The sequence below is a fragment of the Takifugu rubripes genome, chromosome 14 (genome assembly GCF_901000725.2).
Source record: "Takifugu rubripes chromosome 14, fTakRub1.2, whole genome shotgun sequence".
Lineage (NCBI taxonomy): Eukaryota > Metazoa > Chordata > Actinopteri > Tetraodontiformes > Tetraodontidae > Takifugu > Takifugu rubripes.
Genome location: NC_042298.1, coordinates 7,013,684 through 7,038,264, shown reverse-complemented (window position 1 = coordinate 7,038,264; position 24,581 = coordinate 7,013,684). Strand labels below are relative to the sequence as shown.

The window sequence follows — 24,581 nt, the reverse complement described above, 5'->3', positions numbered from 1 at the left end:
ATGCAATTATTTATCAGCCACGACGTCACCGTGACTAAGCAGCATTACAGAGCATTTTAAAGGTTTAAAGGAGTGTTTGGTTTTTGAAATCACCCTCTCTACGTCCACGTATCACATTTTTGTCAAGTATTATGCTGATTTATTAGAACCATTATAATAAAATTATCTCTTATTTGCTTTTACCTTGTTATATTCTTTATTCTTGTTATATTGTTTCTTACTTAACGTTTCTTATTATTTGCTAATGCTTCATGTTCATGATGCTTGATGTGTGAACTCGTACTCATCTGGTCAAGGGCGACAGAAATGCAGCTGCTGTAAACAACAACAAGCCATTTATCTGTTTGAACTGCGAGGCGTCCTTTTGGCCCCGCCCCTCGGCAGTGACGTAGTAAGCCGACAGCGCTGTCACTGACGTCACGTCGACATGAGAAGGACAAGAACGTTTCCAATAGGAAGAGTCTCCGTATAGGAGGGAGCGAAGAGTCGCCTCGACAACTTCCACCTCAAGCCTTTCAGCCAGCAGGATGCCCCGGCGAGCGTGTTGTCTTGCTGGTAACGCCGGGCGAAGAGAAGAAGCCAGCTAGCTTGCTAGCTACGCCGTATATTCCCAGCCCCATGACAGCCTACGTCAGTAGCTTGTGGCTAACTAGCTAGTTACAGGAATTCTCATCGAGAAAGGTTGGAAAAGGTAGGTTTTTGGTTATTTTTATGGTTACAGTGCTGCAGATGCCACGGCTCTGATATAGTTGAAAGTTGTTTTTTTGTAAAATGCAACAGGTTTCATTTAAGTTCGATCTAAGCTATTTATTTACTTTTTGCTAGTTCTTTATTGACTGCTGTAACAGCCGCGACATAAAAGTTAGCAGAAGCGTTTCTTGTCATTGCACCAAAGAAAATAAGTGCAATGGCCTGTTCCGAGTTCCTCAAATCTATTTATAAGCAAACCAGTTCTGAGAGAGACAGTAATAAAGTGCTCTTGGAATTTAAAAGGCTCTGCTAGTATACATTTAACTGTTTAAATCGTTAACTCTTAACTGTTCGTATGTGAACTGTTCACCCACCTTCTTGTACATGTTTGCTAATCTTTTCATGCTTTTTTTGACACAATGAGAACAAACCTGATACTACTTGTCTGCTTTTGTTGGCCTTCATTTTGAGAGGAATTCTCAGTTTTTCTACTCTGTCATTCTTTAGGTTTTTGCCTATACCATAATACTCTCCTGTCCTTTCATTTTAGGCAAAGCAGTCATGACAGACAAAGGCAGTCTGTGCTTGGTTACCCTCGGAGTGGAGGGTATGACTTGTAACTCCTGTGTCCAGTCCATCGAGCAGCGAATCGGCTCCTTTGTGGGAGTAATAGACATTAAGGTATACGCTATTATTTGTAGAACATTTACTATCATTTCACCGCTGAAGCTCCAATGCTTAAAATGAGTACATTTTGAAGTTTAGTCGGAATTCATTCAGTTAAACATGATCAGAAATATTCGCCTGACAAAGGGTAAGGGTAAAAGCTTTAGCGTTTTGTGGACCATTTTTCCTGATTAATGCCAATGTCCCACTACCTCAGGGCTAGCTAAACCTATTAACAATCCCATTGCATCAAGGTTACCATGGAAAAAGGGTAAATGGGAATAACTCTGATCTGCTATTTGGCTTTATTGTTTGTTTGGCCCCCAGGCTGAGTTTAAATGAGAAAATAATGTAATTGTATGTTCAAGACAGAGGTCTGCCCTTTGCCAGATAGTGACAGCAAGTCAATATGTAGCTTTTGGATGCAGCAAAACAGTTTTGTTCCTGAGTCATTTAAACTCTCGTTGTCTGAGCATGTTTAAGCATCATCATCATGTTGTTTACACATGAGCTTGGAGAAACAGATATGGCTATAATTACTTTCTTATTCCTTGCTTCCCCCAGACGGAGCCAGACATCGTTAATCCATAGCACACCCATTTCCACTACACCCAGTTTCATTTCACCTTGTGCCTCAGTCATGTGATCATTTCATTGTATCACATGATTCCTTCTTGCTTAAGAGGAAGAAGGATAAATATGTGGGAACATGCTATAAGCTATACTCATTGAGACTGGGCTTTCACGTTGATTTTTATAGGTTCTCACCTATTTACTGACTTGTAACCTTTATCCATTAGGTGTCTTTAGTTCACAAGAACGCTGCCATCATATTTGACCACAGTCAGCAGAGTCCAGAGTCTCTGTCAGAGGCCATTGAAGACATGGGCTTTGACTCACCTCTGTTGGAGACGACTACAGCCACAGCCGTGCCTGTGGACACCCAGGTGATCCCAACATCAAACCTAGAACCAGCAGCCCAACAGGAAGCTTTAAAGAAACTAGCCCAGATTCACGGAGTGCTGGATGTCAGAGAAAACCCAGCAAGGATGGGCCTCAGCGTCACCTTTGTTCCTTCACTCACATCCTTGCTGCAGCTGAGCGAGGTGGTGGCCAGCTTGTTCCTGGAGAGCCAGGCTCCCAGGAGCCCCAAACAGAAAGCTCCAACCTTGTCTCCAAGTCATGCAGCGGGGGCCGGGGCGTCGCTGCTGAAGCTGTGCATTGAAGGAATGACCTGTCATTCCTGTACCACCACTATTGAAGGGAAGATAGGAAAACTGACTGGGATTGAAAAGATCAAAGGTGATGAACTTAACTGTTTTACAATCAGTCACGTATGACTTTCCAAGGTTATAGTGATGATGTTACAGAGAGGCTATACATCATACCAAAGTGCTGTTAATGTTCACTGTGCACTGGAATTCTGTAACTGACTACTGACCGTCTGGCTTATCAACGTGGCTAAAGGAATCGTGAGAAGAAGTTTATGATTTGAGGTCAGAGGTCACTTTTCCCACACCTCATGTCTCGTGAACAGGATATCTGAAAAGACAGGATTTTCACCAAACTCAGACTTAAACTCAAAGTTCAAGTTGAGGTCACAGTTCATCAGGACCTTGCATTTAGTTAACGAATGTTCTGAGTCTCATCCGTTATATTTTAGATAAGTCAATCTGCTGATTCACGTCATTTGGCTTCAAGAACAAGCTTATTATGTCCATAGAATGCTTTCAGAAGTTTCAATTTGAAACAAAAGTCCAGGTTGACCCTTTCGGAAGTCGATTTCTTTGTTAGCATTGTGTCTTATTGTGCACTGAGGGGTTTTACTTCATTTATTTTTATTGGATAAACACTGTTGAGTGAGACAGGAAGAAGGAGAGGCGCGGCGTGCAGCAAACATCCTGTGCAATCCTTTTCAAGTCGAGCCTCTGTTCAGACTGAGACTCAGCTTTCTGTTTGTCCACTCGGGGTTGTTTTTAATATTTTAATACCTAGAAATGCTGTCAATCACACAACCAGAAGAACCCTCCCACTGCTGTGAGTCCCAGGCTGTATTCCTAGTTAATGTCGTCATGCTTTCGTTCTCCGCAGTTGTTCTGGAGGCTCAGGAAGCTACGGTCGTGTACCTGCCCCACCTCATCACTGTCCAGACCATCACTGACCAGATTGCCGTGGCTGGCTTCAAGGCGTTTGTCAAGTCCAAGCCTCGTCCTCTGCAGTTATCTTCTAGTGAAATCCAACGCTTTGTTGACTCTGAAAAACAAACCATTTCTTCACCATCAGATACATCTGAGGAGACAGAAATCTTCATAGACGCCACACCTATTGTGCTCAGGGTTAAAGGAATGCATTGTCGTTCATGTGTGGTCAATATCCAAGACAATATCTCAAAGCTGCCTGGTGTGACCTCGGTGGAGGTCTCTCTGGAAACCGAGAGAGCCTCGATCTGCTACGAACCTCTGAAGATTACAGTGACTCAGCTGCAGCAAGCAATTGAAGCCCTGCCTCCAGGAAACTTCAGGACTCAACCCTGGGACTCCCCTGCCCCTCTCAGATCTGCATCTGCATCGCCTGGTCCTGACCTCTTGTTGCCTCGGCCTGCTGGATCTAATATAGCCACGCCGGTTTCCTCAGAGCCTTATTTTACTCAGCCTCTCATGTCTGTAATTACTATTCACATCGAGGGCATGACATGCAACTCGTGTGTGCAGTCCATTGAGGGGATGATCCCCCAAAAGAAGGGGGTGATGTCAGCGCAGGTGTCTCTGACTGATCACAGCGGCGTCTTTGAATATGATCCTCTTCTGACAACACCAGAGGAGTTGAGGGAAGCCATCGAGGACATGGGTTTTGATGCCTTCTTGCCTGGTGAGAAGATTTTGGAGATCGCTGCATTAGCTTTGACATTTACAGTGCTGTAAATGTCGTCCATAAATGTGCTGTACTCTTGTGTGGTTGCCTGCTTAGACTGTTGGAAAAATAACTTGAACCTATTATTTATAATAAGCTATTATCAAGACACACCTGCTAACTGCTAATTATATGACATTCTAATTTTCTTTTCATAGTAACGAATTCTCTGCTTCCTGAACCCGTTTGCAAACGCTCAAAATCTTTGAGCGTAGCACCTATGAAGGATGAGCTGAACAGTAGTTTCCACAAAGACCCCCCCCGGGAGAACGCTGGAGACAGACACTTGAAATGCTACATCCAAATCGGAGGGATGACCTGCGCTTCCTGTGTGGCAAACATAGAGCGCAACCTCAAAAATGAGAGAGGTCACTTTATAATGATATAATGACAAACTGAAGGCTCTTTTCAAGTTGTATTTGTATCGTAGCAGGACGTAAAGGAAAAATGTAATTGTCTTCCAGGTATCTACTCGGTTCTGGTGGCGCTTATGGCCAGCAAGGCAGAGGTGCGTTACAACCCTGAGATCATTGACCCACTGAAGATAGCAGAATGTGTGAAGGAATTGGGCTTCACTGCTTCTGTAATGGAGAACTATGAAGGCTCAGATGGAAACCTGGAACTTGTGGTGAGTTTCTATTTATATCTGACATTAATAGGACAAGCTACACGAAGCTGATTACTACAATATCACAAACTTTGTTTGCAGTTATTCACGTCACACTGTCTGTTTTTTCCAGGTCAGGGGAATGACGTGTGCCTCATGCGTTCACAAAATTGAATCTAACCTCATGAAACAAAAGGGGATTATATATGCCTCTGTTGCTTTGGCAACCAACAAAGCACATGTGAAATATGACATGGAAATTATTGGGCCTCGAGACGTCATCAAGCTGATTGAGGTACGTGTATTGTGTATTTCCCATGCTTTTCTATATGAATTGTCTGATTTAAGAGCACGAGATCTGATTCGTATTTGCATTATTTGTAGAATTTGGGGTTTGAAGTGAGTTTGGTGAAGAAAGATCGTACGGCCAATCACCTTGACCACAGCAAAGAGATCAAGCAGTGAGTAGCAGGCTGCCATGTGCGTTTGTTCGGTCTGTCTGTCACCAGCTGCTACAATACTTTGAATTCCTGTGATCATTAGTTTTTCTATTAAAGCAGCTTTAGTTCAAGTGTGCATGAATGGGAACTCCCCAACGTAACATTATTAGAGTTGCTTCTGCCTTTTTTTTTTCTTTAGAAATATCCAGGAAATTCTTTGGAACATATATAGGGAGATGGATAGGATTCATACAACCTGAAAACCCTTGGGAGTAGCAAATAATGGTGGTTTATCACTGTGACTAGAACCACACCATGATCTGAGCCTGGAAAGGTGGTGCTTATGTCTTAGGGTTGGCCTTTTCAGGCTTGTAAATTTAGGCCCCAACGCCTTCCCAAAAACATAACTGAACAGTGGAAATGAAAAACAATCTTGTAGGCGATAGATCTGAGTTCAGAGCAAAACAAATAAGATACTTTTCACTCTTGTGCCACGGGGTTCTTCAGCTGTGTCACTGTTTACGGTAACTTTACCAACATAGGGTCCAAGTTAAATATTTGTCTCTTTCAGGCTCTTTGCTTCGAGGTGAAAATCGACACAGTTTTATCAATTGCTATGTGTCACATGTCTCAACTAGTTGTTTTTTCCTCCTACGGGGGTAGACGGTTGTCATGGTCTCTCCACAGAACATGTTATCAGCCATAAGGAACACAAAAGTTAGCTGTTATTGTCAGTAAGCTCAAGCAGAAGTCTGCATTAATTAAGAAAATAAATCATAGATGCTTGAGATCCTTTTTTATTGTGTTACTTAATTTACTAACCAAGTACCAACACAAGTTCCAGCAGCATTATATATAACATGTATAGCTGTATGTGTAGTATTTGCGCATCACCACTTGATAAATGTGATTTGAAATGTCATTTTTAATGCCGTATCCATGTCGTCTCTAAGGTGGAGGTTTTCCTTCTTGGTGAGCTTAGTGTCCTGTGTGCCTGTGATGGGCATGATGATGTACATGATCATCATGGACTACCAGATGAGTGCGGCCCATCAGCACAATGTCACAGCTGAGGAGCGCAACCATTACCACTCTACCATGTTCCTGGAGCGGCAGGTGGCTCCAGGTCTGTCCCTCATGAACCTCCTTTCCTTCATCTTTTGCATTCCCGTGCAGGTAAATCAAAGCGATTGTGCTGCAATTGATCGCAAATGTGATGCCAACACAATGCACAGGTGTAATAAATATATGCATCTATTTAACCCAAAGTCTGAATTATTTCTTGTTCAGTTTGGCGGTGGGTTGAAATTCTACAGACAAGCCTACAAATCAGTCAAGCATCGATCAGCCAACATGGATGTACTGATAGTTCTGGCTACCTCCATAGCCTTCACCTACTCCTTCGTTGTCCTCATTGTTGCCATGGCGGAAAAGGCGACAGTAAACCCCATCACCTTCTTTGACACACCACCAATGCTCTTTGTCTTCATATCCTTGGGACGCTGGCTGGAACAAATAGCCAAGGTTTGCCTCTTTACTCATCATTATTAAAGTTTTTGCTGTTCAAGTTCAAGATCAGTGAGATGACGGCATGTGATTCTGCTTCAACACAGAGTAAAACATCTGAAGCTCTGTCCAAGCTGATGTCTCTACAAGCTACTGAGGCCACAGTGGTGACTCTGGGCAGTGGCAATTCTATCCTCAGGTACTGCTCCACTGTGCTGGTTCAGTCTAAACTCGCTACGTTTGTGGTGTTTAACGTCTGTCTGCTGCAGTGAGGAGCAGGTGGATGTTGACCTGGTGCAGAGAGGAGACGTCATCAAAGTGGTTCCTGGTGGGAAGTTTCCAGTAGATGGGAGAGTCATCGAGGGTCACTCCATGGCCGATGAATCTCTCATCACAGGCGAGTCGCCCAATCTTTCCCGTGTTTAAGTGCTCCATATTTACTATTGCTGTCACCTGCAATTGGACGTCATAAACAGATGCTTTAGAGATAACTTTCCATACAAAGTGCGATTACGAGTGCATGCCAAATTGTTTCCGCATTTTTTTTTAGAGAACCTTTTAATCAGCAGTTTAATTAGAGTTACACAGAATAGAATTAATTTGCCTGCAAGAAGAAGAAGAAGAAGCAGAAACGGCTGAAATGTTGCCTGAAACGTGACAAGATCCGTGTAGGACGAGTCTTTTATGGCAGGATTTTCTCATGAATAAAACCACACGGTGTCAATCTGTGTTGGTGGTGTGAGAGTGTCGCCACCTCCTCGGTGATGATTTTTAATGAGCTGCCGTGGTTGTCATGTTCACATAACACGGCTGAATAAGCACATTTTCTCACATGCAAATGTTCCTCATTATCAATACTGAGGCTTAGATGCCAGTAACCAGTATATTTTAAGTTCAAGAATTAAGCATTTACATCTTAAATAAAAAAAACAACAATAAAAGACGAATGTTGTGGTCTGAGCCTGATGTCATTTGTAGCACGATTCTTTTGTTACGTTGGTTGTTGGTCTTAAACGTTCTTCCTTTGCTGTTGCAGGCGAGGCCATGCCAGTGACCAAGAAGCCGGGGAGTTCTGTGATCGCAGGCTCCATCAACCAGAACGGCTCTCTGCTCATCAGCGCCACACACGTGGGCCTGGACACCACGCTGTCTCAGATCGTCAAACTCGTGGAGGAGGCTCAGACATCAAAGGTGAATCGTCTCGTCCGAACTCCATTTTGATCGTAATCGCACAAGGCTTCAAAGTGTTGACATTTCCCTTTCAGGCTCCCATCCAGCAGTACGCAGACAAGATCAGCGGCTACTTTGTCCCCTTCATTGTTGTAATATCTGTCCTCACATTAATCGCTTGGATCTTCATTGGCTTTTTAAACTTTTCTCTAGTGGAGGAGTACTTCCCTGTGAGTATCGTTCAGACAGTTAAACTTATTTACTAAAAGACCATCAATGATCCTTTAATAGTTTTATAAAACTTTGTTTAGAGGGGTTTTATTTTCAGTTCTACAAGCCTTATTTTTTCTTGCAGGGTTATGATAAAAGCATCTCCAGAGCTGAGGCGGTAATTCGCTTTGCCTTCCAAGCCTCCATTACAGTGTTATGCATCGCCTGCCCTTGTTCTCTTGGCTTAGCAACCCCGACAGCTGTTATGGTTGGCACAGGGGTTGGAGCACAAAATGGCATTCTGATAAAGGGAGGAGAACCTCTTGAGATGGCACACAAGGTACGCTGATGATACAGTTGGTGTGTTGCGTAACAATTTAGGAATTATGAAGTCGATGCTTCCATTTAAATGCAGACTGATTTTAATTAGAGTTTCATTTGAGTCGTGTCTCCCCCAGATTCAGTCGGTGGTGTTTGATAAGACTGGAACAATCACGTATGGCTCTCCAGAAGTTGTCCAAGTCAAGATTGTTGTTGAGGGCAACAAGATGCCTCGTTCTCGACTTCTTGCCATCGTGGGCACGGCTGAGAACAACAGCGAGCACCCCCTCGGGGCAGCTATCACCAAATACTGCAAACAGGTAGTCTTCTGTGACGACAGATCAGCCAGGCCACCAGGAACTTCTCCTTGTGTATTGTCTTTAAGCTATTTTCAACACGTTGAAAAACCCGTCCCCGTGCAGGAACTTGGCGTAGAGTCTCTTGGAGCGTGCACAGACTTCCAGGCTGTGCCAGGCTGTGGGATTCGATGTCAGGTCAGCAACACAGAGACGCTGCTGAAAGAAGCAGACAGCGACGGCGAGGATAACAATCAGCGCAACAGCGTCCTCGTCCAGATCAGCGACACCCGCATAGTGAGCAGCTCCCATCCTCTGATCATGGACCCGCAGCCACAAGGTAAATGCAAAAGTGTATATTTGAATTCTAGTGCTGCTAGAAAATCAAATAAACTACATGTGCCACTTTTAATGAACTAGTGATGTTGCTGGGTTGAATCCTTTCTTGTGTGCTCTTTTACTGTGCAAACAGCGGTCAAAACCACCTCCTATGGGGTCCTGATTGGCAACAGAGAGTGGATGAAGAGGAACTGCCTACAGATCAGACCTGATGTAGAGGAGGCCATGGCCAATCACGAGCGCAGAGGGTGCACTGCTGTTTTGGTAGCTGTAGATAGTGAGTAGCACTGTTCTGTGGGTTTGAAATATAGTCACATAGACCTTCTGTGTTGCTCGGTTTGCAAACCCAAGAGAGGCGTCAAAGAGGTTTATTTTATTTTCAGTAATCTGAATCTTTCCGCAGATGTTCTCTGCGCAATGATCGCCATCTCTGACAAGGTGAAGCCAGAGGCTGAGCTGGCCGTCCGCACTCTGGTCAACATGGGACTGGAAGTGGTGCTGATGACCGGAGACAACTGTAAGACGGCGCGCGCCATCGCAGCTCAGGTACGGGCGCTTTGGAGAGCAAACTAGTTTAACATAGAGCTGGAGATTAGAAACAACTACTTGTCAAACAGGCTTCAAATATATTTGTTTTTGAGCGTGTCGTTTCGAAGCGGTTGATTGCGGGTGACTCCCACAGGTTGGAATCAGGACGGTGTTTGCTGAGGTTCTGCCCTCCCATAAGGTCGCCAAGGTGGAGCAGCTGCAGCAGGCAGGGAAGAGGGTAGCCATGGTTGGTGACGGCGTCAACGACTCGCCTGCTCTAGCCATGGCTGACGTGGGCATCGCCATAGGAACTGGGACAGATGTGGCCATTGAGGCTGCAGATGTGGTGTTGATCAGGGTAAAAGCACATTTATACACACCTGAATTCTTGTTTCCAGTAAAATGGTTTTTTGGTGCGTTATACAGTATGGGAGGTTATTTCATTGTATGTTTTACCAATCTAACGAAAGCAGTGTTTGTATAGTTGTAAGAAATTAATGTTCTGTGTAAGTGTTTTTATTACAACACATCAGGTTTGTTATCGTGGGTAATTAATAGATTTTGTAGCACTTCTTACTTTGTTCATAATTGTCCTGAAGACCGTTTGGGACTGTCATTTCACATAATCACATTTGCTATATTAACCTTTTCCATAAATCTGTCATCATTTCTTCTACAGAATGACCTCTTGGATGTGGTTGGAAGCATCGATCTCTCTAAAAAGACGGTGAAGAGGATCAGAATCAACTTTGTGTTTGCTCTCATCTACAACCTGGTTGGCATTCCCATCGCTGCCGGTGGGTGTATGAGAGACGGTCCATTTACAACCATCTATCCCTATAAACCCACAGATGATTAATTAAAACAATACTTTGTCTGCAGGGGTTTTCCTTCCTGTGGGCCTGGTGTTGCAGCCTTGGATGGGTTCTGCTGCCATGGCGATGTCGTCCGTCTCTGTGGTTTTGTCCTCCCTTCTACTCAAATGGTAATGATTTATTTATGGAATTGTGGAGCCCTTTCCTTGCACTTAAAACTTTCAATGTTCAAATGGCTCTCTGCTGTTTGTGCACGTGCAGTTACACAAAGCCCACCGCCGAGAAGTTGGAGGCCAAACTGGGTCACATCAGGCGGCAGAAGAGCCTGTCGGAAATCAGCGTCCACATCGGCATGGGCGACGTGCGCCGCCCGTCCCCCAAACTCAGCCTTCTGGACCGCATCGTCAACTACAGCCGTGCCTCCATCAACTCCCTGCGCTCCGACAGGCACTCGCTGAACAGCTTGGCGCTCAGCGAGCCTGACAAACACTCTCTGCTGGTGGTGGAGCCTCTGTGTGAGGAGGAGCTCTGCTGAACGGAAGACGCACGTGTGGGCCAGCGAGGGCGCCTACTCCGAAGAGAGGAGTGCATTTATTGAAGGTTGTGCCATGCTTGGTGTCATAGATAATCCACTGAATGGCTCATTCATCTGCTGTGCTGCGGGTGCCTCAGGGCATCGCGGCTGAAGAACGCTTGCACGCCCTTTTGGTTTAGCTGAGGCAGCTGATCACGTGCACGTCAGCTCATACTCATGCGTTTGAAGTGACTGGTGTCAGGTGTACTCTGACCACCCGACCGATCTTGTGACCTTTCTCTGTATGAGCCTTAAAGCAGATGAGTGTTGTGGTTTGCCTGTATAACCTTAATTTAATCGACCTATCCAAAGTTATAGCGCGTTGCCGTCACAGTGCAATCTGTAAAAATATATTTTAACTAGTTTTTCTGAGAAGAAAGCACTGGTTTATACTTGTGTTCCAGAATATTTATATTGCCTTTATTTATCTTTTGATTGTGAACAATGAAGTTTTAAATCCAAATATTGATTTCTCTCTAAAATGTGTAATTACCAGGTGAGGTAAAGGAAAAATATGAAGACTTTGCTGGGTAATTTGTTCTGTATGAACTGTAGAGGAGTGAGAGGTTAATGTGGGAGTTGTAAGTGCCAACTGACAAAGTCCAACACATTCCAAAGATGGCACAACTCAGAAATTGACATGGACTTGAAACATGACATTTGAACAAGGAGGTCTTTAACCTGAAGGTTTATGCTGATCAGTGAACTTATCTGGGTGTTAAATATAAACCGAAGCTGTTACGTGGGAGCCCTACAGAGCACTCGAGCCGCTGGGGCAGGACTCACCGTCTAATCCTAAAGACGTCTGTCATCTCTCTTGATAAGAAGTGTCTTCAGGTTCTCCTTCAATGATCAAGCTGTTAAGTTTCACTTTTAGGTTGAAACACCAAAATATGCTGACTAAGGTGAACACAGGTGTCAAGTCCAGGAGCTGACCAGTTTTGTTACTCTCTAAATTATCATCACACTTATTGTAAATTGAAGTCAGTTACTGAAACTAGACTTATAAAATGATTTAAGATTGTGTTTGTGAAGCCGTCAGGTGTTCCCTTTGGTGCCTTTGAATAAAGTGCTTTTGTATCGTCTGCTTTTTCCACTTTTGACCGCAGGAGGGCGCCGCGGAGCGCCACTGAAACATGACGCGCAGGCACCAGGTTTCAAAAAAGAAATTTATTTCATCCATGAGTCTAAACATCATAAACCCAGTATACTTGCAAAATAAGACTACTATTTTAATATTTTTTAATTCATGTGAATAATGGAAACGGTGCACTTCTATTCCTGCTGAGTTTATTGCTCTGGCTGAATGATGGTTGATTTGGTAAAAAACTTAGAGGGCTTAAATTTAAATCATTTTCAGTCCAAAACAATTATACTTTTTTTTTCCCATACATGCACTAACAAATGCAGCCTAAAATGGGGAGAGAGATTGGTGTTTTAAAGTGAAATTCTTAGTTTATTAAAAATGCTGGGGTATTGTGCTTTTTAAAAAATAAATAAAATAAATGGAATCAGATGCTACATTCAGTTGAGCATTACAAAAAAATTTGAACCTTTAAGGGACCAACTCCACCGCAAATTAGTAAAATACCAACCATCTTACATAATTGTAGCAATTTGCTAGTAGTTTATCAAACATTTAACATCTTACTGGAATTACACAACATAAAACAATGCAGTGAAATCAGTGTTCACAAGCCTCTTCTGCATTTAAAAAGTAAACATTCCCCATGATTTGGCCAAATAATCACAAAAATGTTTACTGTGCAAAAAAATTAAAACCTAAACTTGAAATTCACGGAAAGAAAAATCAGCTTTTTTTTGGATATACTGTACGTAATCTGATATGGTCATAACACTTTTACACCAACCATATACATCATGTTCACCGGACGACTACGATGTCACTGCTCGCAAAGTTAAAAGAACTAAACCCATCCACAGCTTTACTGAAAAGTCTTCTGAGGTCAGAGTCTTTTTAAATAACGTTAAAATGAATGGTGTCCACAAAAAGGAATTCAGCATGGAAAAACAGATGCATCTTTTAGTGGAATCAACCACAGCTGGTAGAACACCAGGTTTATATAAGACTGAATCTACAAGCCTAAAGTCTCACCACGGCTCTCCAGAGTGGCGTCACAGCGAGATAGAGATGTTCCAAGTTAACCTCCCCTCTGCTTGGATGAGTAAGTCATGCATGTTTGGCAATCAGAATAAAAACACACTGGTCATTAAGACATCAAGTAGCACCGTGTTGGCCCGTTAGTTGTTGCCATGACGGCATCACATTTTAAAGGGTAAATACCTGGAGTTTTTCTGATTAATGGCAAGATGTCCGTTACTGAGTGTAGCTCATTTTGGAGTTTAAATGTTTACCACATTACTATAGTACCGTCAGGAGTGGGAGGCTGAAATTAAAGATTTGGCAAATGAACTGCAGAGGTATATGAAGAATCCGAGTCTGATTTTTGGTGGTGATTGGTGATCGACAAGCCACCATCTGAAGTTACTGCACAGAAAGTAAAGTCCACTTAGATTTTAGACAGATTTTCACCTCTCAGTCAGAGTAAACCTTTGCTAGCAGTCACAATAAGAACAATCACGATGGCAAAAGCTGGTTGAAGAAACGAGGAGACAAACCTAACTTTGGCACATTAAATGAGGTTGAAGGAGAGCTGGTTGGCAGGGAGGCGAGGGCAGTGTTTGGGCTGCACTCATAGCCCTTTGTTGAAGTAGACCCTCTCCACTCCCGGGTGGTTGGCCCGGATTTTCTCCTGGAGTTCCGGTTCTAAGCCGCTAACTGACATGGAGCTGGAACAGAAGACCCACGCGGTGCGACATGAACAGCCTTACTGACATCTCACCTTGGACCGAGAATGCTTTACTCACCTCTTCTGAGGGAACAATGCGCAGCAAAGTGGTGTTGCAAACACCAGGCTGGAAATCACACACACACACACACTTTTACTACAGCAATTTTCATAACACAGGCAGTGATTAACCAGCTAAATTAGTTAAAATTCCAGTTCTTGTTGCAGAACAAAAACAAAAGCAGCTCACAGGTAATGTGAATTCTCTCTAGGAGCACGTGCGTACGTGTGATTATTCTGGGATTAACATTATGTCCTCAGAATTACAGTAGAAGTATCAATAGTGCCCCGTTAGGTTGGCCAATCACTGACTACTCACCAGAATCCCACCAGGCTGACTTGAATAGGTGCACTCATCCATGGAAACTTCTGAAAAGACCAGACAGAAACACATATGAGGAAAACAAAAGCGCTAAATTCCTGTCGTGCGATGCTTCATGCCCTCTCTGCTTTGAGCGCCTCATTTCCCACCACCTCACTTGAACCTGTGGGGGTTTTCCCTCCGCTGACTGCTGTAGCCCTACCTTCAAAAAGGCCTTCTTCTCCAGATGATTCATTAAAAATGGTGGAATTGCTGCAAGGACACATTAAATATCAGAGGTTATTATCATTAAACCTGTGAGAATAACATCAGCGGCACCACAACATGACATCTGTACCCATTCCTGGAGCAGCCATGAGGATTCTGGAGACCACAACCTGAGAAATGGCCTGCTGCGCCGCTTTTGACGACTCTCCTAACCTGTTGTCGTTCTCATCCGTTATAGGAATTCCATGCTTGAGTTCTCTGAAAACAAGGGGAGGAAGACACTAATTTATCCTCAATGCACGTGCAGGAGCGTTTCTCTTTAAATGAACTCACTAACAACAAAGCAGTTGCATCAAACCCATTTTGAGTCACAATTCTGCAAACTCACACAGGTGAAACTTGTCTGCACATCTTCAAAAATAAGTGGAAAAAAATGACAAACGTGCACCTGACGCTGCCGAATCCAGGGATTAACTAATCTGCTACTCATGCTGAAGCCTAAAGCCTCATTGATTCAACATCCTTCTTTAACTGAGGTAAAAGGAAACATCAAGTTTGATCTGATACCACATCAGTGCTCCTGTAGTGAGCGTTTGTGCTCGTTACCTCTGTCTCATCAGTGGGATGTTGATGCAGTTAGCAGCAGCTACGGCAGCGAATGGAACAAATCGTCCAATCAGGGGTGAGATGTGCTGAGTTTAGAGAAGACACAAAAGAGGAAGGCTGAAATAAATAAGACGAGGCTGCGGTGGACGCCTGAGCTGATCGGGGAGATGTTGGATCTGTAATAAAGCTACACGAAAAATACCAGTGGACAAAATGCTGACAGGAGAGCACGACCCCGTTAACAACACACACCTCCCCTCCCTTGACAAAGAGGCCATTGCTGCGTGTGCACACGCCCGTATGGCTGAGGCTGCTACATTTGGGGAGCAGGTTAGATGAGTGGATACCTTTGTCAGTGCGTTCAGCCCGAGGGCGGTGGCCACCGCCCCAGTGGTGGCGGACACATAAGCTGTGCCAAGCTGACTGCAGACAAAGACACACGGCCCCATTAGACACCGGCAGCGTGGGACCGAATGTTGCGTCAGTGGCTGGACTCACTTGACTGTGATGGGAGCGTCTCCGCTTCGGTTGGTGTAGTTGACTATTGCGTTGAAAGACTGATTGATCCACTGCCAGAACAACACAGCTGGAGTTGTTCTACAGACAAACGGATCATAAAGCAGAGTGCAGAACGGGAATTTTGTGGCTGTAGATTTCAGCAGTTGTTTTTTTTTTAAGCTAGTTAAATCAGGAAGTGCTCACTTGTAAAAGGTCATCATGCACCCAGTGATCGTCATGTTCATTGGAACCTGCGCGGACATGCGGCCAATCAGGATCATCTTCTCGCCAGTGTCGGGATGGAAAGCAGAGTCGAAAATGTATTTTGCTTTCCACAGATCATCCTCCGTCAGTCCGGGAGACACTATTCCTTGTCTGGAAGACGGCAAACGCAATGTTTAATGCAAACCCGCCAACACAAGCAGCCGTCCCTGTCCACCATACTTGTAGTCACTGATGACTTTGTGCGCGTGGGCCAGTTGATCGTTGGTGAGGAGGATGTTCCTGGGGTCCGTGACAGTGAAGAAGTGTTTAGCCCGGCCCATGAACGTGCTCTGGTCCCACCGGGGCTCCTTGATGTTTATGGAAGTGGATAATTCTGCTGCCATTGCTATCTGGGGAAACATTCCAAACACGTCGGTCATTTCTCAGAACAAATTAAATTAATTGTGGATGACTTAAAGCCAAACAGATTGTTGTCATCTAAGGGACAACCAGTGTAATATTTAGGGCCTTGTCCAGAGGAAAAAGCAGCCCTTCAGTTCTCACCATATTATGCAGACAAGTCAGTGAAGGGGGACCCGTGAAAATAAAGCCCCTTTCTGCTTTGCCCTCCTGCTTATTCAGCATCATGTTGCTATGGTGACAACTGACCCATCAGAAGGGTTGTGAGGCGCTAAATTGCAACGCCCGAGGACCGGCACACCAACCCCCCAAATCAGTGTTTAAAAAGCAGCTCTAATGACACAACCTTGAGTATCTACAGTGCAGAGAAAATGAATAAAATGAAACTAAATGTGGAGGGAGTCACACATTCTGCTGCCATGACAGGTTTCAATCCAATTCCACTTCTATGGTTTTATAACCCCAAACCAGACAAAACTGGCCTGGACAGAAAGGAAAAGCAAGAATGTGCTCGCTCCAGGCCGGCCTAATCTGCTCTCCCACCCCCGACAGCTTGCTCCAGAGGAGAGGCACCAAAGTGCAAGTCAAGGCCAGGATCTGCCTCTGCATGATGCAACTCCACCTGAAAGTGAAAAGAGAGATGGCTGCTGCTCAGCCGCCACTGCGCGAACACACACACACACACACACACACAGTCACTTTTAACTGGATTAAATCAAACACGGGTTCCTCACGAGATGACAACACAGCGCCATCTTCCCCCGTGTTTTACATTAAACCCTATCCCGGCGCGTTATCCCTGCCAACAGCATTGATAGTGACATAAATACCGTATCAGGAGGCTGAACTTTGCACAGCCTATGATTTTTAAACCCACCACTGCTTCTGGCCCGAACCAACCAGCCAATCAAAGGCGGCCTGCGCGAACACATCAGCTGCAAATCCCATCCTTTTGCAAGCAAAGATGTGGAATTGTCACTAAAGATCACATTAGGGGCTGCGCAGATACCCCACTGGCCTCCTAAAAATGCTAATTTTGTCAGCAGTCGCCGTGTAAACATGTCGTCGGAGACGGTTAATTGTTCAACCCGACGCAGACCAGCCAAATCTGGACTGACAGTGGGTGTTCCTGCATCCGACCAGCGGCACCGATTCGCCTCCGATGACATAAAAACCTCCGGAAATCCTCATTTTTGAGCAGCTAATTAGAAACACCTGCCCAGGCCGATAATTGTCCAGCTGTGCGTCCCCGATTCAACTAGTATCCGCCTGCCACATCCACACATCCAGCTGACTCCCTTCAAACGCGCCAAAACGTCTCAAAATACAATTTGCATCAACTCAGACACAAAGTCCTCGCAGCACCTTCGTCCTTCGACATCTTCGTTTATCGGTTTTAGAAAATGATGGTTACTTGCCGCGTTCTGGGTTCCGCTGGACGTGTCTCTGAAAGGATTCAGGTAGCTAATTTTACACAGGCAGCAGCGTCAAGAGCGAACAGGAGACGCGCCGCTGTGTGACCGGAAGCGTACGCACAAAATAAAAGTCCTCCGTCCAGGCTGCGCTCGATACCGAGTATATTTAAAGTTATACTTTAGCAAAGCGGGTTTCCACGACATTTACCCTTGTATTATCCTATGTTTTGGATGGGTTCATTTTTAGGGGCTCATCAATGGCCTTTCATTTATTGTTACGCTTTTATTTTGTTTTTACCAGTGAATACAGGCAACATCCGGTTATTATCTACGAAACTTGATTTACGAAATTCAAAAGCAGTAAATGATTAATTAATACCTGATAAAACGTTTCCACACACAAGAGAGTCCTACCTTCAGTTAAATAAATACCCATCTTAACGTTGATTCAATAAGGGGCCCCCGGCTCTTATATGGGTGTCTACCGGTATTCCTCTAGTGGTGACTAGAGGTCACAGTTTTGTAGGTATTGTTTCCATGTCTGTATTAAGCTAATTATAAATTCCACAATTATATTATACGTGGAAAAATATTCAAATTAATACAATCATTCAACAAGCTTGACAGAGGGTTTTAATTGCCTTCTAATTCCTTGTAGATCAGCAACCTGAATTAACCTATTTGTTTGCCCATTGTGACAATCAAAGGGCCAACCCTTTCATGAGGGTAGGAAGAAAGCTAAAACTATTAACACGTCCCTGTAGATAAAGATTATACAGCACACTATTTTATTATGTAAAGAGATTATGGAAACAGCTTAATGGAGTCACACCACCACACATCTCACCTCCAGCATCTAAAACTTTTAACATTTGCCTTTGAATTTACCACCTAAATTTAGGAGTAATGAGTTGCCTGCAATAGAATTTTGGGTGACATACAGAAGATTAATATGTACCGGACTCAATATTCATTTTTTGGTGTATTGTTTGTTTTATCGTACTAAACTGGAGTAACGTTGGTGTGAGTAAAAATTACAAAACATTTCCATCTACATTACCCATTTTCAACAGTTGCAGCAACTAAACACACACCATGTGCACTGATGGAACCAAGTCTTCAATTCAAAGACCAGTATCACATTGTACCTAATTATCTGACAGCTCGCCATTCCTTCTGCAAAAATAAAACTTATAACTAAGGAATTTGACCTGTGTGGCTGACAGATGTTTGCAGTCATCACTTTGTGTCCTCTGACCATTAGCCAGTGTTTGTCAGAGACGTACGGACAGTTCTGAGACTCTTTACCGCCCCCTGCTGTTGCTGTTTTCTCTCGCCTTTGTTCAGATCCGATACTGGGACTACATTTCCCACAACCACACAACATCCGCTCAAACGCACATGCGCAGTCGTTCGTTCCACCCTGGACAGCTGTAGGAGAAAATGGCAGCGTACATGCTAGGACAGCAGGTAAGACATTCAATGATTTTGATATTTATCCATTACTTTGAAATTGTTTATATCTTTTCTTTATAGCACAGAATGCACACAAAGTAATATATTTTTTGGTGGGAGCAGGAAGTAACGGAGTGTGTCCGCCCAATTCACACGAGGTGTTGCTCTTGAATGACTGCTAACGAGTTAGCATTCACGCTAGTTATACTTAGAAATAAGAAGGTGATTGGTTCAGTAATGGATTTCCGTTGTTAAGTTTATGCATTTTGCGTTACAGGTCCGCCAGCTAAGCACGTCTGTGGTCAGACCAGCTGCCAAGCTGATTAAGGTAAATAACGTCAAGATTGACCGCTAGCCTTTTCTCCACGCAGTGCCATAGATGCGATTAACCTATCTGGGATTAATGTGTCCTTTAGCCCCCAATCCAGGTTTATGGAGTGGAGGGTCGCTATGCCACTGCTTTGTTCTCAGCTGCCAGTAAGCAGAACAAACTGGACCAAGTGGAGCAGGAGTTGGGAAAAGTTACTGTAAGTTGGTAATAGGTCTTGGATAGTTATGCATAGATGATAACAAGGCTTTGCATCACCTCGATCTTATAAATTCTTTAGGCACTATGCTGTATATTTTTACTAGATCCCACTTGAAAATATTCATTTGCCTTATGCCTTCTACCATTTTGTTTTTTAGACCCTGATCAAAGACCCCAAAGTGTCCAGTATTGTGATGAATCCTCATGTCAAGCGCAACATCAAGCAAAAGACGTTCACTGACGCTCTAACAAAGGCTAAACTCTCTCCAATGATTATCAACCTCATCAGTAAGTGATTTCACACCACGTGACCCCATAGTGACCTTATTCTTGATGCCTGCTTATGTTTATGAGCTTTTTCTCACTACATAAAGATTCAGCTATGGCAAACATAGTAGATTAACACCTGTTGCAAAACAGAAATTGAACTGAGCCTATGCATTTAAGTCTATAGATCCTAGAGAGAACTGCCTATTTTTTGGTACACCAGTATTGTATCCTCAATGGGGAATGTTGCCAGGGTCATATCTTTATGATACTTTTACATGGTATGCAAGGTATACAGTGCATCCCTGGAAGAAGAAAAAAATGGTATAAAGGAAAGTTGTCTTCATTTTTCAAATCCAGGGTGAGCATGACATTCAGGTCAAAGGTTGCTTTAACATTTTGACAGAAAAGCCTCAGTTTGACAGCTGCAACAACTGTCAGCTGTTGTGAATATTGTGTGCAGCAGCTCACTGAGTAACCATCTTTGCCTCTAACATTAATTCTTTTAAGTCTTTTAAATATTTAAATTTCATGTCATGTTTTTTTAAATGTAGAAATACGGTGGTAGTTTTTTTTAAATCCAGAACAGATTTATTTTTTCACAGTATAGTTGTCTTGTATATTAAAGAGTGATGTAACCAAAATATTTTATGATACATTTATTTTAGTTTGGGGGTCGTGACCTCTGGGGGACCTTTAGAGGTCATGGGGAGGAATACGGCTTGGTTGAACTTTACATGCACGGCACTCCTACAACACTAGGAAGTGTTTTAAATAATTAAAAAAACATGTTGCAGCACATTTAGTGATTTTAAACAAATCTATTAAATCATGCAACAGACATGCCAACTATTAACTGCTTGTTTGGTTTTGTTTTGGGTTCAGTGAGGAGATTTTGGTCTTGACTTGGAAGAACTGTAGCTTTTTATTTGCTGATTAACTTTTACTTACTTACTGTCCAGGCCACTTTATTGGTAGAATGATGCCGGTTGCATTCTCTCTGTTCCAGTGCAACACTATGTAAACTATTTCTGCAGATGAGATGAAATTTTTACAAATTTGTTATGGAAATGGCTTGTTGCTGTAAGAGAGGCACGTTAGTCTAAGGTGGTGTGGCATGAGTGGACCAAAACAGACACAGTTCTTTCTGAGTCTCAGTAGAGACAAAAAAAAAGTATCTTCTTCGACAAACAATATCAGCATTTATCAAGACATCAGGGCAAATGGTTGTTACCATCTTACGGAAAGAACAAAAGAGTTCTATCCATGGGGGGATAATGGCACATAAATGAATTCATAAAATGTGTGTTAAAGATTTCTCCGCTGAAGGCTGTCTAAATGCAGGCAAAGTTGATTTAGACCTATTTCAAAATGTTTTTGTTTTTGCAGACGTTTTGGCTGACAACGGCCGCCTCCCTTTAACTGGTGATGTTATCTCTGCGTATAGTAAGATGATGAGCGCACACCGCGGCGAGGTCATCTGCTCCGTCACTACTGCTCAGGTAGACCATGTACACATGCGTGCATTTTAGTGGGACAGGCTTTTAATGCATAGTTTAAAGCAGTTTCATCATAGTGAGTGCTTGTCCTTTTCAGCCTCTGGATGCAGCCAATCTTGCTGAGCTGAAAGTAGCCCTCAATGGTTTTCTTCAGAAGGGTGAAACCATCAAGCTGGAGACAAAGGTAGAGCCTGTGACCTCAAATCTCCTGTTAACTTATTATAAATCTATTGTGATTGTGTTATATTGGCTAAGATGTCATTTTGAGTCATTTTAAACGTTCTTATCACAGACGGATCCTTCAATCCTCGGAGGCATGGTTGTCAGTATCGGAGACAAATATGTCGACATGTCTACCAAGACAAAGATTCAGAAGCTGTCCAAGCTCATCAAGGAAACTTAAGTCCCGTGGACTTGGATTGAGACATCCTAATAAATCTGTGTTGCTCCTTAAATCCACCATCTGTGTTTCAGTTCATATGGATGTTAATAAAAATGACAAAATCTACACGAATACATTCTGATTGTGGTCACTAAAACACATTTCCCTTGCAGCATCAATGGTCTTAATGGTTGTTTTACCTGTACACATTCATTTTGCAGGTCTGTCCTCAGGGTGGCAGACCTGCACACAGATCAGTAAAAATTCACCAAACAGAAAGAAAGCAGGACACAAGTGGTTGCTTGTTATATCAATATAAAGAAGGAAATGATTTAAATTTATATTCAAGCTATACCGTAAATCGTAAAATTGCCCCTAGGCTGCAGCTGATGCGCGGCGAGCTACGTTTCCGGGAGGCGGTTGTGCGCATGCGCGCTGGGCGCATCCTGTTTTCTTAATTTTTTTTTCTTGACGAAAATGGCTGCCTGTATTATCTAGACGTCCACTGACAAGGATTAAAGAAGCATGAAATACACTGCAGAAATCTGGGACCAGAAGTGATGGACGTCAGCTCGTGATTTTTGTGGCATCTCCATAAAGATGTTAGCAGAAAAGGAAAATGTGTACGAGCCGCTATGAACCATCCCTCTTTTATCATCCACTAACAATTAAGGTAAGACCGATAAATTCCAAGAGCAGTTCTAGATTTTCCAGAAATAAGCGCTATTGTTTTTATGCATGCGGTTTCAATCTACACAGTTCACTCGCGCTTTCATTTTGATATTAGTTTTTTATTCCTTTTTTTAATGTATCTTGCAACGCTAAAAGGCCTGTCCATTCCACCAAAAGTAAACGGCTAAACGTGTCTCCTTTGGTTGTTAACACGTGATCATGTCGATGAAAGCTGTCAGTCATGCAGGTTAAAGATAAATTTTGGCTTTGATTTGGACATCTGTTAGTTTTTCAAAGATGTTTCACCTCTTGTCCAAGAGGCATCAGCAGTTTTAAATTGATGGGAATCCCAGAGTTAGACATTGTGCTTTGTCCTTCTTTAGCAGAAAATGATGCATCAAGTGAGCGGCAGCAACACTGACTTTTGCATGAGTGGACTTGGAGAGGACGGCCACCCAGGGAACCACTTTGATGTGTGTAGCCCACAGTCCAACAAATTCTATCCCCCTTCCTCAACAGCTGGTTTGCAGCTGTCCCTGGTGGGCTTGTCCCCTTTGCCACAGAGCATGCACAAGTCCATGGCCTGTCAAATGCAGGATGGCCACAACGACTTCCACCCCCAGACAGTGAGGATCAGTCGCACCGAGCCTCCAGGACCTGATGCCTCTAAGAAGAAAAAAGGCACACTGAAGTCTGGGCGCAGAGGGAGGCCATCTGGGACCACAAAATCAGCCGGTTATCGCACAAGTACTGGACGCCCGCGTGGGACAACCAGGGCAGCTGGGTTCAAGACTAGTCCGGGAAGGCCTCTCGGGACCACCAGAGCAGCAGGATATAAGGTCAGCCCCGGCAGACCTCCTGGCAGCATCAAAAGCCTCGCTCGCCTAAAGAAGCTGGACTTTAACAGCTGCAGCCTACCCAAGAAACTGGACTTCACCGGCTGCGATGTTCCGACTTTTCCGTACAGCCTCATGGAAAAGAGACCCCTGTGTGAGCCCACCAGCAAAGAGGATGAGCCCAGCGAATAGGAAGTACACCGTTCACTCTACTGCTTTAATGACTTTTGACTTATTGAGTCATTTAGGAAGAAAAATCCTTTAAATGCTGGAGGAAAGAACTTCTTGTTGTGAAATGTCTGAATTTTCATTGTACGGTGTTGCACATTGTCTTTACTCAATAGCAGACTGAATTAGAAGTATGGTATCAGTTTGACAGATGCATGCATACGCACACCAGTAAGTATTGGGTGAGTGTTATGAGTTTGTCCTGAGTTGGTTATTGCCTTTATTTTATCCCCCTTACTTGTGACATGTCTGTTTTAATATTTCTACCGCCACATTGCATTTTCTAACACGTCAGTTAAAGAAATATGTTTTAGAACAATCAGCTTAAGCATACGTATGTGAATGTGGAATTGTCCTGTCCAAACACAATTAAATATATTTTATGTTGTGATAGCCGACGGAACTCACACCTAAGACTTTTTTATTAGCTCGAGCCCCACTTCATTGTAACCTAACATTTGTTGTTATGCACTTTGTGAGTCTAGTTTTCTTAATATATAGAAGCAGCCTGTTTTACCCCTAAGCCCACAAAATAAGCACTTCCATATGTATGTGTAAGATGATTTTGGTGGTCATTAAAATAAAATAATAAACAAATAAAAGCTTGTGTAATGGGTTAAAAAGAGAGATCGGATGGCAATGTATTGCACGGGAAAAATCCCAAAACAAAATAAATCTTTTGCACGTTTAAAGTAAATCGTGGTTTTCATCACGGGGACGCATGTCCCCAGAAAACAAACCATAATATCTCTAGGATATTAATGCTGTCGCTATTTGCCACACTTAGCTCACATTTCTCAAACGTCCATTATTTATTCGGCTAAATATCTAAATATTTATTACGGGCAGACGTTTTTCTTACAACCTGGACTAGACAGATCTATGATTAACATTAGGGAACATCAGCACAATTAGCACAAAGTTAACGCTCTTAGAAAATACGACGATGTCTTCGACATCTGCAGCGGAGCGTTTACAGACACGAACAACTTCCGGGTCAAGACAAAATAAAAGGCGGAGAGAAATTAAAAGGAAATTTTATATCATAGATGCGTCTGAATCCACGTCTTTGTGAATAAAATAAATTCAGTTAATTAGA

At 43.3% G+C, this 24,581-nt stretch overlaps 4 protein-coding genes across 10 annotated transcripts; 3 read left to right on the top strand and 1 right to left on the bottom strand.

The window, feature by feature from the left end:
- Nucleotides 1-406: 406 nt before the first annotated feature.
- atp7a (ATPase copper transporting alpha) lies at nucleotides 407-12,158 on the top strand. Its single transcript, XM_011610713.2, has 23 exons — nucleotides 407-691; nucleotides 1,241-1,371; nucleotides 2,157-2,658; nucleotides 3,448-4,224; nucleotides 4,425-4,634; nucleotides 4,731-4,894; nucleotides 5,007-5,168; nucleotides 5,258-5,334; nucleotides 6,267-6,489; nucleotides 6,604-6,837; nucleotides 6,927-7,018; nucleotides 7,089-7,216; nucleotides 7,856-8,010; nucleotides 8,085-8,219; nucleotides 8,345-8,539; nucleotides 8,658-8,840; nucleotides 8,943-9,156; nucleotides 9,289-9,432; nucleotides 9,559-9,701; nucleotides 9,838-10,041; nucleotides 10,363-10,480; nucleotides 10,566-10,668; nucleotides 10,760-12,158. Exons 2-23 carry the CDS (start codon nucleotides 1,252-1,254, stop codon nucleotides 11,031-11,033), a joined length of 4,557 nt encoding a protein of 1,518 aa, XP_011609015.2. The 5' UTR covers nucleotides 407-691; nucleotides 1,241-1,251; the 3' UTR covers nucleotides 11,034-12,158.
- Nucleotides 12,159-12,457: 299 nt separating this feature from the next.
- On the bottom strand, nucleotides 12,458-17,717 carry sfxn1 (sideroflexin 1). Of its 6 annotated transcripts, XR_003890822.1 has the most exons (13): nucleotides 17,077-17,456; nucleotides 16,743-16,821; nucleotides 16,020-16,189; nucleotides 15,780-15,950; nucleotides 15,576-15,674; nucleotides 15,425-15,500; nucleotides 15,078-15,163; nucleotides 14,602-14,729; nucleotides 14,467-14,516; nucleotides 14,262-14,311; nucleotides 13,962-14,009; nucleotides 13,713-13,883; nucleotides 12,458-13,581 (listed from the first exon to the last, which is right to left on the bottom strand). XR_003890822.1 is itself a non-coding variant. In XM_029847364.1 (12 exons), exons 1-12 carry the CDS (start codon nucleotides 17,145-17,147, stop codon nucleotides 13,787-13,789), a joined length of 1,125 nt encoding a protein of 374 aa, XP_029703224.1. In that variant the 5' UTR covers nucleotides 17,148-17,453; the 3' UTR covers nucleotides 12,458-13,786. The 6 variants fall into 6 exon arrangements, 5 of the variants coding, with proteins under 5 accessions (XP_029703224.1, XP_029703225.1, XP_011609020.1 ...); XM_029847364.1 differs by having other exon boundaries at nucleotides 12,458-13,883; nucleotides 17,077-17,453; XM_029847365.1 differs by lacking the exons at nucleotides 16,743-16,821; nucleotides 17,077-17,456 and adding an exon at nucleotides 17,618-17,717 and having other exon boundaries at nucleotides 12,458-13,883; nucleotides 16,020-16,185.
- A 1,256-nt stretch (nucleotides 17,718-18,973) lies between these two features.
- atp5po (ATP synthase peripheral stalk subunit OSCP) lies at nucleotides 18,974-21,878 on the top strand. Its single transcript, XM_003970398.3, has 7 exons — nucleotides 18,974-19,084; nucleotides 19,347-19,397; nucleotides 19,486-19,596; nucleotides 19,757-19,886; nucleotides 21,255-21,367; nucleotides 21,462-21,548; nucleotides 21,657-21,878. Exons 1-7 carry the CDS (start codon nucleotides 19,058-19,060, stop codon nucleotides 21,765-21,767), a joined length of 630 nt encoding a protein of 209 aa, XP_003970447.1. The 5' UTR covers nucleotides 18,974-19,057; the 3' UTR covers nucleotides 21,768-21,878.
- A 341-nt stretch (nucleotides 21,879-22,219) lies between these two features.
- Nucleotides 22,220-24,079, top strand: LOC101068170 (UPF0461 protein C5orf24 homolog). 2 transcript variants are annotated; one of them, XM_011610712.2, is made up of 2 exons: nucleotides 22,220-22,419; nucleotides 22,805-24,079. In XM_011610712.2, exons 1-2 carry the CDS (start codon nucleotides 22,366-22,368, stop codon nucleotides 23,444-23,446), a joined length of 696 nt encoding a protein of 231 aa, XP_011609014.1. In that variant the 5' UTR covers nucleotides 22,220-22,365; the 3' UTR covers nucleotides 23,447-24,079. The 2 variants fall into 2 exon arrangements, with proteins under 2 accessions (XP_011609014.1, XP_011609013.1); XM_011610711.2 differs by having other exon boundaries at nucleotides 22,222-22,419; nucleotides 22,802-24,079.
- The last annotated feature ends 502 nt before the right edge of the window (nucleotides 24,080-24,581 follow it).